The 16,302-nt window shown below is 34.9% G+C and overlaps 1 protein-coding gene across 2 annotated transcripts in view; it reads right to left on the bottom strand.

Moving 5' to 3' along the window:
* LOC129184336 (teashirt homolog 2) overlaps nucleotides 1-15,822 on the bottom strand; it is a 54,922-nt gene extending 39,100 nt beyond the window's left edge. The window contains exon 1 of one of the 2 annotated variants that reach the window (XM_054780618.1): nucleotides 15,688-15,822. Coding sequence is in view for 1 of the 2 variants with exons in the window: in XM_054780617.1 (XP_054636592.1) it covers nucleotides 15,277-15,316 (40 nt within the window). In the remaining variant the exon portion in view is untranslated. Of the gene's footprint in view, nucleotides 1-15,276 lie in introns of both variants that reach the window. The other variant, XM_054780617.1, reaches the window with a different exon arrangement.
* Between the last annotated feature and the right edge of the window lie 480 nt (nucleotides 15,823-16,302).

The following is a 16,302-nucleotide window of genomic DNA, read 5'->3' as shown; positions in this document are numbered from 1 at the left end:
TCCCCAAGAGGATGCAGCTCAGGTACAACACCCTGAAAATTGCAACAAATCTAAAAAAAAATCGAACCTGCACGCCAAAACGGTCGACTATTTCGATGCTTCTTTGATGAATTTTGTGCGACCTCTCAAAACAAGCATGCATACCGGCTTTTGTGCCAATCTGATGCACTTGTGGCGGGTGCTGAAACTTTCAAACTCTCCAGGGGCACTCCCAGTTTCAAGCCGAATCAGCATTTTTCACTGACACCGACTTATCGTCGCCCTTCTATCTGGCATACCAGGTTCCATTTCAGTGATACACTTGACCATGAAAATTCACAATTTTCAGAATTTATGGCCATCCGTCTGTCTGGCATGCATGGTTCAATTTTGCTGGCGACCTAGGAGGAGTTACGACCCCTGGAAAAGTTTCAAAAAGGGGGACCACCTGTTTCACAGCAAATCCTCAAACTTTGCCACCAAGCTCCACTCACTTGCTGTGAAAAGTCACAATTTTCGCAGTTTATCGTCAGCCATCGGTTCAACTTTGGTGGCAATTGGATGAATTACCTCGGAGGAGTTACGACCCCCGGAAACGGTACTTTTTTCACAGCAAATCCGCAAGTTATGACCTCTGGAAAAGGTCAGAAATCCCCAAAAATTGGTACCTGCAAACCAAAATGGCCGAGGACCTGCGCGTCTCACAGCATAGGTTCTTCGGTGACTTCCATGCGCCCTGTCATGACGAACATGCGCACTGAATTTGGCGTCAATCAGCTGCACTGGCGGGGGGTGCTAATTAGGGACCATATGGCACATGCAGTACGGTACAGAGGTGTAGCGATTCAGTCACACGCCAACCCTCCATGTCCTGACTGCTAAAATTGAAACAAAAGGAAGAGGCACGTCCTTTCGTGAGCTTTTGTTTTCGCCGTGCTCTGCAGGCCGCTTCCAGAAAGCTCTGCCAGCTGGAAAAGACCTCCGTCGTTGCTCATTCGCGGGCACCCACACCAAACGTGCGTGTGACGTGTCAGCACATTTCCCCACCGGCGGCGGCCGTAACGAGACGAGCAAGCTGCTTCCTGTGCAAAGACCTGGCGCTGTTGTCATGATAGAAGCTGTCACTCGGTGGGGGAGGCGGGGCTTTAATGCCACGGCGTTTTATGCTCGACATGACAACCCAGAGGTAGAATTGATGCGCTGTTTTATCAACGGAATATTCCAGAGACAGCACATTCATGTTTTGTGAAGTTCATTTGGTGTGTTTTCTCCTTCAAACCGCCTCATTCGTCACAGACTCATTAAAGAAGACGCTCGATTCCAAATAAGTCACATCACGCCGGAAGCACATTTGTCTTCCAGACGCAAAGTTTGATATTCAAGATGAATATCGCTAAAGTAAAAGCACACTTTTACTTACTTTTCCACGCGCAGTGAAGTCCAATAAGCAACACCGTGAGGTGTCCTCATTGTGGACACCACTGGCACCCCCCATGGGCCGTGTTGAAAATGCTTTGCATGGCACGCTGGCATCCATGGAATACATGAACACATGTCATACAGACTTACCATCATTAGACAAACGCTCAATGACTTGCGGGCATTTAGTCCCGCCCACATTTTGCTTGATGGCGGCCATGTTTTTCTTTCTTTTTCCCCATTTTTGCTGTTTTTTATTGTCCAAATATTTCAACTGTCTTCTTAGATAAACTAAATTTTCTTTTCTTAACATTTTGACTTTATGACTTTATTCCCATAATATATCATTTTCCCCAACCTAATTTTTTGAAAATGTATTTTCGAAGTGTATTTTCTTTTCCTTGTTTCTAATATTATTACGACTTAAAAACAAAAAACAACGTATTCTTTTCTTTAAAAATTCAACTCTGTTCTAACAAAATGCCATTATTTTTGCTCATAATATTATGTGTTTATTCTCATAAAATTTTGACTTTTTCTTTTTAGAATACAACTTTTTTCTCTTAATATTTTCATTTAGTTCTTGTAAAATTGCTGCAGTTTTTTTCCATTTTTGTGGTGGTTTTTTTAATTTTATTGTTATTTTTTTCTTGTAATATTTTGACTTTATTCTCCTGAAATTACAGATTTTTTTTTTATTTTTGCTGCAGTTTTTTTTATTTTCCATCAATTTCAACTTTTTTCTTGTACATGTTTTTCTTTTAATATTTTAGTAATATTTAGTAATATTTAAGTAATATTTTTACTTCATTTCCATAATAATATATAACTTTTTCACCCAACCTAATTTTCCAAAAATTACAATTTTATTTGTTTTGTTTGTTTCTCATAATATTATGACTTAAAAAATAATGTTTTTTTTCTTTCAACGACCAAAATGTCATTATTTTTCCTCATAATATTACGTTATTCTTGTAAAATTACGACTTTTTCTCGTTAGGTTTCAACTTCTTTTGATTTTTCAATTTTTGCATTTTTTTTAAATTATTGTTGAATTATATTTTTTAATTATTAAAAAAACACTTTGGAAACCCCTGATGTACAGTCATTTGAAAAATGAGGGCATCCCGTGACATAAATGACATGTGTGGCGCCCCCTATTGAAAAAGCTTTGTAAAACATGCTAGCATAAATGTCATACATTTTGCTAGACGGCGGCCATGTCTTTCAACCAATATTGCTCAAATTCCACAGATACGTGCTTGCCAGTCCCCTAAAGGCGCGTACCAAATTTCATGCTGATTGGGCGAAACAACCAAAAGTTACAGTGGCTGACGTTCCGCGGGTACAACGCCCCAGCGAGCGCGAGTCTCATCCGTTGTTGTTCCTCTTAATCAAGATGTGAGCGCAACACAATTATTCCGCATCCATCACGGACGCCGAAGCTGTCAGCGCCGTTTAATGAGGATCAATTAAGTCGTTTGGAGCAACTCGCCGAAGACACGAGCAGGCGGACGACCTCCAAATGCAAAAAGACCTTCAGGCGCCGCCAGCTTGAAGCAACAATATGTCACAATTGGAGCCTCAGATAACAACTTTATTGGGACTGACTGTGAATACAAAGTACTGCATTTACTACTTCTACTTAAGTATTCTCCATATACAGTAACACTGCTGGACCAGCCGGGACACCTCTCCTCTGGTGTTAGCACTACCATGGACATACCACTGACATTTCTGGGTTCTTATAACACTCACAACGTCTGTTAGCGTTTATTAAATACACAACATGTCTCTCCATTCACATACACTCCATGTAAACATCTGTCTGTCCATTCGCATGCACACAATGTAAACGTATGTATGCCAGAGTGAAGAGGAGAAGGTACTGAAGCACTGCCGGTATTTTTTTTATTGTCATTTATACAGAGGTACCTTGGCGTATGAAGTGTCCCAACTAACGAGTGTGTATTTTACATGCGACGGCTGATTTTTTGCTTTGAACTGTGAGCTAAAATTTGGGTTGAAGCTGCTAGTTGACAGCAGGCATAGCCGAGGGCAGCTATTTGGGGGCTTATGTCAATGTGACCGTGGCTGAAGAGCTAGAAGCGCTAGCATTAGCAGCACACTAGGTAGTCATCAGTAAAAGATATGTACATTATAGCGATGTAATTTGTCTTATTGTGTAAAACTATGACAGGAGCGACATCACAAAATGAATACAGACCCGCCATCCACCAGTACGGGCCTGGACTTGTTTCTCAGAGAGATTGTGTACCAAACAAATATGCACATTAGCGCTCAGTAAGGTCAGCAGATGTTACCTTCATGCATTCCCACATAGTATCAGCATTTGGGACCAAATATGAGGTGAAAGAAAAATTGGGAAAATACAGTATAGTAGTCCATCTGTGCAGCGTGGGACAAAGTTAGAAGGTGCGTTCAAGGACCGTCAAACAAAGTGGAACGAAACGCCCTCTCACTAAACATGCAAAAACTGGGGATTTGTAAATGTATACACTTTTTAAATAAAATAATGGCCCATAATTCCAAAATTGATATCCATTTACATAAAATTTGATGTAGTTCTCGTAGTTGTGTATGAAATCGTTTACCACAAAGAGAGTTACATCCCTACTTATTATAGATAGAAACTTATTTCCATCTGCGATTAAGTGTGATTAATTATGAGTTAACTATGGACAAAATGTGATTAATCGCACTTAAATATTTTAATCGATTGACAGCTCGAATGTGTTCTGCATGTCCAATCACACACTACAAATAACGTAAATATATGTATGTCCAATCACATACTACAGTACATATAAACATATGTATTGTATGTCCAATCACACACTATATGTAATGCAAATATATGTACAGTATGTCTAGTCACACACTAAAGTACATATAATATAAACATATGTATGTCCAATCCCACACTATATGTAATGTACAGTAAATGTATATACTGTATGTCAGATCACATGCAATAATAAATATTATTATATCATTTAATAAGTATATGTCCAATCACACACTATACATAATGTAAAAATATGTATGTCCAGTCACACACTAAAGTACATATAATATAAATATATGGATATCCATTCACGCTCTATACATAATGTAAAAATATGTATGTCCAGTCACACACTAAAGTACATATAATATAAATATATGGATATCCATTCACGCTCTATACATAATGTAAAAATATGTATGTCCATTCACACGCTACAGTACCTATAAAATCATAATAATAATTATTATATAGAATATAAATATGTGTATGTCCACGCAACGCCACGTCAGCTCACGCGACAACGGCGGGCTAGCTTGCAGAGCTCGCTGGCTGCACCTGCCAGCTGCAGCTCACCTGACGTGATGTTTGTCTTTTTGCAGCAAAAGTCGCTGATGAGGAGGAAGTTATTATAGGAACCCTCTAAGGGGATTTTTTTGGGGGGGGGGACTTGCAAACGCGGCAGCAAAGTGGAGAGGCTGCACTTGATCACGGCATTTGTTGACGTCAACCGCCAAGCTGAGAAACACGAGAGCGATTTCACGCATGCAAAGATTGCATCACTTTGGGAATTCTGCCTGCAGTACTTCCTTCATGCGCATCATTTATCAGCATAGCTTGTGGCGCTCCAAATGTATTTGTGGCTGGCCACCACAAACACATGAACATGAGGGAAACACTAAATTGATGATTAGGCCGATCCATAACGGAAACATTTTAGTGGCTATAGCAAAGAAAGTTAAAATAAAAATAAAAAATCACCTTTTTACGGTGAAATGTGTCATATTTCTCACCTCGAAGCCACAACTTGACTTTTTCCTAAAGATCCAAAGTTCTAGTCCTAAAAAAACCCAAAAAAACAACAGCAAAAATGAAAAAAAATCAGCACCAATTTCACAAGAATAAAGTCAAAATATTAAAAGACAAAAGTTGGAAATATTTATTAATTAAATAATTACAAAATTGATGAAATAATAAAACAAAAAAAATAATTGGACAAGAATAAAATCAAACCCTGGCGAGAAAAAGGTAAAGTGAAATATTTAAAAAATAATCATTTCAAAAGTAATCATAAAAATATTACAAGAATAATATAATTTTAATAAATAATATAATAATAATAATAATAATAATGATAATAATAATAATAATAATAATAAATGATAGTAATAATATAATAATAATAACAATAATAATCATCATCATAAATAAAGTGATACAATTATTATTAAATAAATAATATAATAATAAAACAAAGTCACAATATTACGAGGATAAACTCTTAATATTACGAGGAAAAAGTTGTAAAGATTTTTTATTAATCAAATATTTATTTAATTAATTTAATAATTTTACAAATAATCATAAATAAAGTAACAATAATAACAATAAAATCCCAATATGAAGAGAAAAAAGTAGTAATCTAACGAGAAAAAGTTGAAATTTTACAAGAATAATGCAGTAATATTATGAGGAAAACTAACATCATTTTAGTACCATAAACTTGAAATATTACAGAAAAAAAAGACTTTTTTTAAAGTCATAAAATTTACAAGAAAATTGAAGTAGTTGAAAAAATAAATCAACAGCAGAAATGAAAAAAACAGCTGTGATTTTATGAGAATAAAGTCAAAATATTAAGAGAAAAAAAATTGTATTCTAAGGAGAAGAGAAGTTACAATTTTAAGAGAATGCACAAAATGTAAATATTATTTATTAATTAAACAACTATTAAATAAATTAAATAATTAAACGATAAGCCTAAAATCATTTTACAAGAATAAAATCTAAATGTGAAGAGAAAAAAGTAATGTAACGAGAAAAAGTCATCATTTTATGAGAATAAAGTTGTAATATTATGAAAAAAAACAATGTCATTTTAGCTGCGTAACATTTAAATACTGTATAACAAAAAGATAGGTTATATTTTTAAAAGTTGTAATATTATGGGGAAAAAAAGACAAAAAAGTGTCATTTAAAGGAAGACCATATAAATATTATAGGAATAAAGTCATGATATTACAAGAAAAGAAATTACAAGAAAAAAGTTGGAATAGTTTAAACTAAAAAAATAGTAGAAATGGAAAAAACAGTTATAATTTTACAAAAAAAAATGATAACCAAACAAAACAAAATGAAGTTGGAATTTTTGGAAAATGAGGTTGGGGAAAAAGTTATAATATTATGGGAATAAAGTCTAAATATTCGGAGAAGAAAATTTACCAAAACAAAGTTGGAAAATAAAAAAAAAAACAGCAGAAATGGAAAAAAACAGCTGTCATTTTGCAAAAATAAAGTCAAAATATTAAGAGAAAAACAAGAAGAAAAGTCACGATTTTACGAGAATAAACTTGTAATATGAGGGGGAAAAAAATAATTTTAATGCTAAAATATTAAAGAAAAAATATGTAATTTTTTAAAAGCTGTTTTTAAAGTTTTTTTAAACAAACAAAAGAAAATGTGGTAATAATTTAAGACGGGGAAAAGGTTAAAATATTAAGGGAATAAAGCCATAATTAGGAGAAGAAAATTTACAAGAAGAAAGTTAAACTAGTGTGATGTTATTTTTTGAAGTCATTTTGACAGGCTTTTTAAACAAACAAAACAAAATGGACTTGTAATATTTGGAAAATTAAGATGGGGGAAAAGTCCAAATATTCTAGGAATAAAGTCATATTTACAAGAAGACGAAAAAACCCAACAGAAATGAAAAAAAAATGTAATTTTACGAGAATAAAGTCTAAATTTTACGAAGAAAACGAGCAAAAAGTTTCTTTTTTTTTTTTAGAATAAACTCGCAATATTATGAGGAAAAATAATGTCATTTTTGTAGCATAGAGCTGAAATATTAAAGAAAAAGTCTGTTTGTTTTTTTAAAGTTGTAATATTATGAGAAACAAAACAAAATGATGTTGTCATTTTTGGAAAATGAGGTTGGGGCAAAAGTGTAAATATTGTGGGAGTTAAGTCATGATATTACGAGAAATCAATTTTGGAAGTCAAATGGGAGCTAATTGGTGCGGAGGTTAAAAACTGCGGGGATACAGAATATGCAAATCTACCGTTCCATAAACATAAGAAGAAAATTCACAAGAAGAAAGTTAAACCAGTTGAAAAAAACAACAAAAACAGCAGATGGAAAAAACAGCTGTAATTTTATGAAAATAAACTCAGAATATTCAGAGAAAAAAGTCGTATTCTAACGAGAAAAAAAGTCACAATTTTACGAGAATAAAGTAGTAATATTATGGGGGAAAATAATGTCAGTTTGGTAGCATAGAGTTGAAATATTAAAGAAAAAAAAAGAAAATAATAATAATAATAATAAAAGTCACAATATTATAAGAAAAAAAATGTAATCTGAAAAAATGGGAAAAAACCCAGCAATGTTGATATTAATAAATTTTTAAATTAGCTTTTCCACCTACGTGACAAAGCTGAGATGAAATTCATAGAACTTCCTAGCATATCTGCATGTGTTGCTATACAAAAGTGGCCCTCGCTGAAGGAAACGTTTGGACACCCCCCTTCTAGTCCAAATAAAGCTCAACAACAGGCAAAAAAGGAGGAGAAATAACTCATTAGAAGCCCCTCCCTTTTCAAAGCGAAGTCTATTTTTCCCACCTCAAGCCGGTCAACAACATCTGCGTCGATGCGGGGATGTTTTCAGACGGGAGGAATTTGCGCGAGGCCGTTTCCCACACGCCGCCCCTGTCGGTCCGTCAGGAGTCTTCATGCCTTTGTCTGCTCCCGCAATTCATCTCGTTAACAGCAAATTGGGTTACAGGCGCGCAGCTATTGTCAAAATTAAAACAACAACAAGAGAGAGAGGAAAAAAAACAACAACAGGGGGAGGAATCCTCCCACGGGCTGCACGAGCAGAAGGCATGAAAGATGGGGAAGGACACTACATTAGGTACCCCTCCCACGACTACATCATCATTTTATTGATACGTTTCCTTAACAGTACGTGTATTACTGCATCACCAGTATACATACTAGATAGGTACTATAACTATGAAATACTATTTATATACGATCCTGCAGCATACATGGTGTGAAAAAGTGTTTTCCCGCTTCCTGATTTCTTATTTTTTTGCACATTTGCCACATTTAAATGTTTCAGGCCATCATAAAAATGTAAATATTAGTCAGTGACAACACAACTGAACAAAACATGCAGATTTTAAATGAAACTTTTCATTATTAAGGGAGAAAAAAATGCAAACCTACACGGCCCTGTGTGCTGTATGATTGCCCCCATCCATGTTAAAAAATAACTTAACTGAGGTTAGATGAGATCTATCAGTCTGGAAAAGGTTCTAAAGCCATTTCCAAAGCATTGGGACTCCAGCAAACCACAGTGAGAGCCATTATCCATAAATGGCAAAAACATGAAACAGTGGTGAACTTTCCCAGGAGTGGCCGGCCAACCGAAATGACCCCAAGATCACAGCGACGACTCATCCAAGAGGTCACAAAAGACCCCACAACAACATCCAAAGACTTGCCTCAGTTAAGGTCAGTGTTCATGACTCCACCATAAGAAAGACGCTGTGCAAAAACGGCCTGCATGGCGGAGCTCCAAGACCAAAACCACTGCTGAACAAAAACAAACATTAAGGCTCATCTTAATTTTGCCAGAAAACATCTTGTTGATCCCCAAGACCTTTGGAAAAACACTCTGTGGTCTGACGAGACAAAAGTTGAACTTTTTGGAAGGTGTGTGTCCAATTATAACGAAATAACCTACATTCTAACTTTCTGACTACAGTTAACAAAATGACTTGATAGATAACAGCGGTGTCCTAATTTTTTCGCCAGTCGTGAAAAATTAAAAGATGCGGGGCCCACTTTTACATTTTTTGAAACCAAATAACCAAATATTTTAATATTTAAAGAAATAAAAACAGCCTGCATGTCAGCATTGTGTTATCAATAACAAAGCCTGTTATGATTACTATCAACCTTTCTTCTTCCATTACACTTTGTTTTGCCCATTTTTATTTTTCATTTCATATTTCACCTTTTTCTTGTACATTTTTTTTCTTGCTAAGATTTTATTCTCATAATATTTTGAGATGATTATTGTTACATTATAACTGTTTCCCAACCTCATTTTCCAAAAATTGCTGCTTTGTTTTTATATAACGTGTGCAGGACTAAAAAAAATAAAACCGCAGAGAAAAAACACCCCCATAAAATCTGAATTCATATATTAATATTAATATATCTAAAAATACAATTCAACAAAAAATAAAAACAGCAGTCATTTTAGAAGAATAATGATGAAATATTAGGGTGGAAAAGTCAAACTTTTACGAGAATTAAGTGAAAATATGGCAATAAAGTCGAAACATTACAAGAAAAAAACAGTAAAAATGGGAGGGGAATGCAGTAATTTTGATAGAATAAAGTCAAAATTTTAGGAGAAAAAAGTCATAATTTTACGAGAATAAAGCTAGCATTTTAAATTGATGAGGAAAAACATGTCATTTGTAGAAGCATAAATTTGAAATTTTTAAAAATAATTTTCTAAAAGTGTAATATTATGAGAAAGAAAACGAAACATAGAATAAAGTTGCAAATTTTGGAAAATTAGGTTGGTGGAAAATGTGATAACAATACGAGAATAAAGTCAAAATATTAAGGCAATAAAGTCATAACATTACAAGAAAAAAACTGCAAAAATGGGGGGAAAAAAAACTGCAGTAATTTTGCAAGACTGAAGTCAAGATTTTAGGAGAAAAAAGTCATAATTGTATGAGAATAAACTTACCATTTTATATTTATGGAAAAAAAAACATGTCATTTGTAGAAGCATAAATTTAAAATTTGAAAAAATAATTTTCTAAAAGTGTAATATTATCAGAAAGAAAACAAAACAAAGGATGAAGTTGCAAATTCTGGAAAATTAGGTTGGGGGAAAATGTGACAATATTATGAGAATAAAGTCAAAATATTAAGGCAATAAAGTCATAACATCACAAGAAAAAAACTGCAAAAATGGGGGAAAAAAAACTGCAGTAATTTTGCAAGACTGAAGCCAAGATTTTAGGAGAAAAAAGTCATAATTGTACGAGAATAAACTTACCATTTTAAATTTATGAAAAAAAACCATGTCATTTGTAGAAGCATAAATTTGAAGTTTTAAAAAATGATTTTCGAAAGTTGGACTATCATGAGAAAGAAAACACAACAAAGGATGAAGTTGCACATTTTGGAAAATCGGGGATGGGGAAAAAAGTTATAATATTACAAAGTCAAAATATTATGGCAATAAAGTCCAAATGAAAAAAATAAAAAATACATTTAAAAATATACGTATCATATTTTTTTTATTACATAACTTTTAAACATTTTTTCACATTTTTACTACGGTTCCCAGTAGCAAGCAAGTGTAATATTAATGGATTAACATGAACGAGGTGTACCTAATGAAGCGTCCAGCGAGTCAACCTACAAAGAGTGCATCCAGGCTGCTTTTCAACCCCCCCCCCACCACCACCACTAAAAAAAAGGGGGGGGGGAGGACACATGTAAGAATAAAAGCACTTTTCCTTTGCGTCTCCTTGTTATCCGTCTACTAAAGCTACCATTCCAACACTTCTCGCTCTGCCGGGTAGTCAATTTGTCGTCACTCTGTGGAACCTTGCTAAAGTCATCAAGCGGGGAAAAAATGACTTACAGCTGCAAAGGGAGGAGGAAGGAAGGAAGGAAGGAAGGAAGGAAGGAAAAATGACAAGGAGGGTTGGGGAATATTGTGTTTGCAGGTCTGGAAGATGAAATATGAATGCACAATGTGTTTATCTGCACGAGGGGAGCTGTTCATTTTCAAGCAGGATGGCAGGATGGGGGGTTTCGGGGGGTGGGATGGGGACGCAGACAAGGGATCAGTCAGTCATGAACTCTTCACAGCCATTAGCCGCCGACATTTTGATGAAGTATTCCTAATGTAGTGGAGAGCAAAGAATGAAAACACTCTGCCTGCCAACTTTTGATTGACCATTAAGCCACTGATGAATGCGCCTGTCAGCCGCCACACAATTACCTCAACAATGAACAAACTCTTCTTATTTCACACACACACACACACACACACACACTTAGTAGGGAGCGTGTAAAAGGATCACTTAGGCACCGTCTACAAAACCCACAAACAATAAAAGCAGGGATGTTGTTGGGGTTTTTTTCATTCTTTTCAAGAGGGAACACTTTGGAGGCCGAAATGTGGGAAAGATATTTCGTATTGCAAGCAAAGGCGAAACAAAGAATCAGCATGCCAATTTTGGTTGGGAAAAAAGTTAGAATATTACGTGAATAAAGTGTAAATATTATGGCAATAAAGTCATAACATTACAAGAAAAAAAACAGCAAAAATGGGGGGGAAATGAAAAATAAAATTCAAAATATTAGGAGAAAAAAAGTCATAATTTTACAAGAATATAAAAACACGTCATTTTTAGAAGCATGAATTTGAAATTTTAAAGAAATATTTTGAAAGTCGGAATATTATGAGCTAGAAATCAAAACAAAGAATGAAGTTGCAAATTTTGGAAAATTAGGTGGGGAAAAAGTGATAATATTACGATAATAAAGTCAAAATATTAGGGCAATAAAGTCATAACATTACAAGAAAAAAAACAGCAAAACTGGGGGGAGGAATGAAGAATAAAATTCAAAATATTAGGAGAAAAAAAGTCATAATTTTTACGAGAATATAAAAACACGTCATTTTTAGAAGCATAAATTTGAAATTTTAAAGAAATATTTTGAAAGTCGGAATATTATGAGATAGAAATCAAAACAAAGAATGAAGTTGCAAATTTTGGAAAATTAGGTGGGGAAAAAGTGATAATATTACGATAATAAAGTCAAAATATTAGGGCAATAAAGTCATAACATTACAAGAAAAAAATGGGGAAAATTGGAAAAAAACTGTGGTAACTTTACAGAAATAATGTCAAAATGTTAGAGGAAAAAATACTCATATTATTAGTTATAATATTTTTAAGAAAAACATGTCATTTTTAGAAGCATAACTTTTAAATTTTAAAGAAATATTTTCTAAAGTCTTAATATTTTGAGAAAGAAATCAAAACAAAAAATGAAGTAGCAAATTTGGGAAAATTAGGTTGGGAAAAAAAGTTATAATATTATGAGAATAAAGTCAATTTATTATGGGAATAAAGTCATAACATTACAAGAAAAAAAAAGAGGAAAAATGGGAAAAAACTGAAGAATAAAGTCAAACTGTTAGGTGAAAAAAAGTAATAATTTTAGGACAATAAAGCCATAATATTTTCAGGAAAAAAACTTAATTGAAACATGGAAAATGAGGTTGGGCAAAAAGTTATAATATTACGAGAATAAAGTCAAAATATTATGGGAGTAAGGTATGTTACAAATTTGCTGATTTTACAAAAATAACGTCAAAATATTACAAGAAGAACATTATAATTTTACGAGAAGAAAGTTATAATATTATCAGGAAAAGCATGTCATTTTTAGAAGCACAAATGTAAAAAAATTTAAAATAAATATTTACTAAAGTTGTAATATTATGAGCAAAAAAACAAAACATAGAATAAAGTTGCAAATTTTGGAAGATTAGGTTGGGGGAAAAAGTAATAATATTATGACAATAAAGTCAAAATATGGCAATAAAGTCAACATGACATGAAAAAAAGAAAACATAAATGTTGAAATATTTGGACAAAAAACAACAACAGAAATGCAAGAAAAAGTCAACATTAATGACAGACTTTTCCACCTATATGACAACGCATATGGCTCCATTTTAGCATCCTTAATGTGCAACTTGTACCAAAGTGGCCTTCATTTAAGTATGTGTTGATACGTGAACGACAAAAAGGCATCCTCCGAAAGCAACAACTAAGACGGCTCGCGGTCAAAGGTCACTCGCGGACCACACGCTCAGCATCGTGGCAGGCTAACGCGATTATTAAGAAGAAACTCCAAACAAATATGTCCATATGATGATGGAGAGTGCGTAGAGAGTTGACGTGCACACACACACACACACACACAAGTGTATTCTCCGTTTATCTTCTGACATCATCAAATCGATTCGTACCTTTATCGTCCATGCCAGGCGCACTATTCAGCTGTGACCAGCAGAGGCGCTGTGATTCCACTACTTTGTTGAAGAATGTTATTTATTTATTTACGCTTGCTACCGTGTACTTTTTAATGATTAAGGACATTTTTTGCACGTGATCAGCCCTCACTGTGAAGCAATCATGGAAAACTACAACCGTATTGATGAAAAGGGAGCATTATTATACAGAGCGTGCACTACCTGCCTGCAACCAGCAGGGGCGTAAATAGTACATAAATAATATGTGAAAAATGTGGCGTTTTTTTCTTAAGAAGTATTTTTTTTAATAAATATTGCAATATAAAATAATTTTCTAAGAATATACTTATTTTCTGACATTTAATGGTAATATAAAAACATTCTAAAGTACAAAATTAAATAAAGATACATTTTAAAATGACCAAATTCCTCTATTTTTTAATCCCAGCCCCTTTTATTGAGTGACATGATCAGCTTGACCAAAATATTAGGAACAGCCCTCAATGTGACGCAATCAGTGAAAACTACAACCATATTAATTAAACCTCAAAAGCAAGTACTATTATACAGAGTGTGCACTACCTGCTGTAACCAGCAGGGGCGCTGTGGCTGTAAGTAGTTTGTGAACAATGTGTTTTTTTCTCAAGAAGTATTTCTTTAAAAATAAATTTTGCAAAAGGAAATAATTCTGTAGCAATATACTTATTTTCTGAAATTGTACTGTAATATAAAAAACATTATAAAGTATAGAATTAAATAAAGATACATTTTAAAATGACCAACTTCCTCTATTTTTTAATCCTCGCCCCCTTTTCTGGAGTCACATGACTAGCCTTGACCAAAAATATTAGGAACAGCCCTCACTGTGACGCAAGCAGTGAAAACTTGAACTGTACTGATAGAAGAATACCTCAAGAATAAGCGTTATTATACAGAGTGCACTACTTGTTGCAACCAGCAGGGGCGCTGTGGATGTAAATAGTTTGCGAATAATGTGAGGAGGGTTTTTCGCTGAAGAGTATTTATTTAAAATATTATTCAAATAGAAAATAATTATGTAGAAATATACTTATTTTTCTTACATTTAATGTTAATATAAAAAGCATTCTAAAGTATAAAATTAAATCAAGGTACATTTCAAAATAACCAAATTCCTCTATTTTTATTGCCCTCCCACTCTTAATTGAGTCACATGATCAGCCATGACCAAAATATTAGGACGCAACCAATGAATACCTCAAAAGTGAGCATTATTATATAAAAAGTGCAGTACCGGGCTACAACCAGCAGAGGCGCTGCTGATTGAACTAGTTTGTAAACAATGGTTTGTTTTGTTTTAAAATAGTTCTGTTACAGTGTTAAAAAAAAGTTTAAATAGAACATAATTATGAAGAAACATACAAAATGTTCAGTCATTTAATGGTAATAAAAATAAAAACACTCGAAAATATAAAATAAAGATACAGTGCATCTATTTCTAATTAAATCCCCCCACTTCACTGAGTGACATGACCGACCCGCCCTGAACAAATTAATGGAAACCACAAAGGTAAGCATGATGTTACTTTTCGTGTTGTGTTAGGTGTACCTAACAAAGTGATTTAAAGTACTTCCTGTTAGCTGAAGGACTAAACGACACGTGAAAAAAAACCCAAAAAGTTGGCAGTCGCGGGTGTCGGTGACTATGGCAACAAAGGCAAAACAAGCAGGGTGTCCCTAATAAAAGGAGCAAAGGTGTGTTGCGTCTTACCTGCAGCCCGTCGAGGCGCCTGCTGCTTCCTGCGTGGCATGCTGCCGAGGAGGGGGCGGGGGGGGCGTTCACGCGCGTGCCCAGGTGCAACCACGATGCGGGGCCACGCTCGTGCGCGCGCATAAAGAGAGGTGCGCGATCCTTTCCTCCTGTTTTTTTGTTTTCTTCTTTCTTTTTGTCAGGACGTTGCTCTCCAATCCAACACCGAGAACGGAAATTCTTCTTCTTCTTCTTCCTCTTCTTCTTCCTCTTCTTCTTCTTCTACGCGGGACGGAGCGTCCTCCTCGCCGTGTCCATCAGCTCGCTGATTCCCGCGCCCGCACGCGCGTGTGTGTACGTGTGTGTGCGCGCGTGTGTGTGTGTGTGTGTGTGTAGATGTGGACACAGCAGACAAAAAAAGAGCAGCGGTACCGTGGGCTGGCACCGTGGACCGGTACCGTGGACTGGCGCTGCCGAGCAGAGAGACGATGTCAGCGCGGCAGAGATCCACAAGAAACTGAAGATTGCAAACTCCTCCCTCCCGCGTCTTTCCCTCCTTCCTCGGACCTGACGATGACGATCATGAGGATGATGATGATGATGGTAGGGAGAGAAGATGAGCGGCAGTTTATTAAAGGAACACAAACGTTCATATCTTTTTTTTTTTTTCAATCAAACATGAATTTTTTCTTTGCTAAAAACAACTGATTGAACAACAATTTGTAGTCTACACTGCACTTACAGTATTTCACCCCCCAAAAAACACAAGTTCTAAGGTCGAACACAATCAATATGAGCTCTTTTTCCCCAGAGGAAAATACGGCGATGGAAATAGTCTGTCCCAGGGTCAAACTGTGGCCATCGTAAAAGCTTTATTAAGCGTACAGGCAATTTTTAAGTTACATTTGAGCATTTTGAACTGTCATACAAGTGTAAAAGAAGTTAGGCACTGTTAATAATAGTAAAAGATAAGTTGTGGTGCAAGTGTAAAAAGAAGTGACCTCACACACTCTTTTGTGTAGCACATGGCGATGTTGTGTTGTGTTT

The sequence above is a fragment of the Dunckerocampus dactyliophorus genome, chromosome 1 (genome assembly GCF_027744805.1).
Source record: "Dunckerocampus dactyliophorus isolate RoL2022-P2 chromosome 1, RoL_Ddac_1.1, whole genome shotgun sequence".
Taxonomy (NCBI): domain Eukaryota; kingdom Metazoa; phylum Chordata; class Actinopteri; order Syngnathiformes; family Syngnathidae; genus Dunckerocampus; species Dunckerocampus dactyliophorus.
Note: the sequence above shows the minus strand (reverse complement) of the source record. Positions and strands in the feature narration are given on the sequence as shown.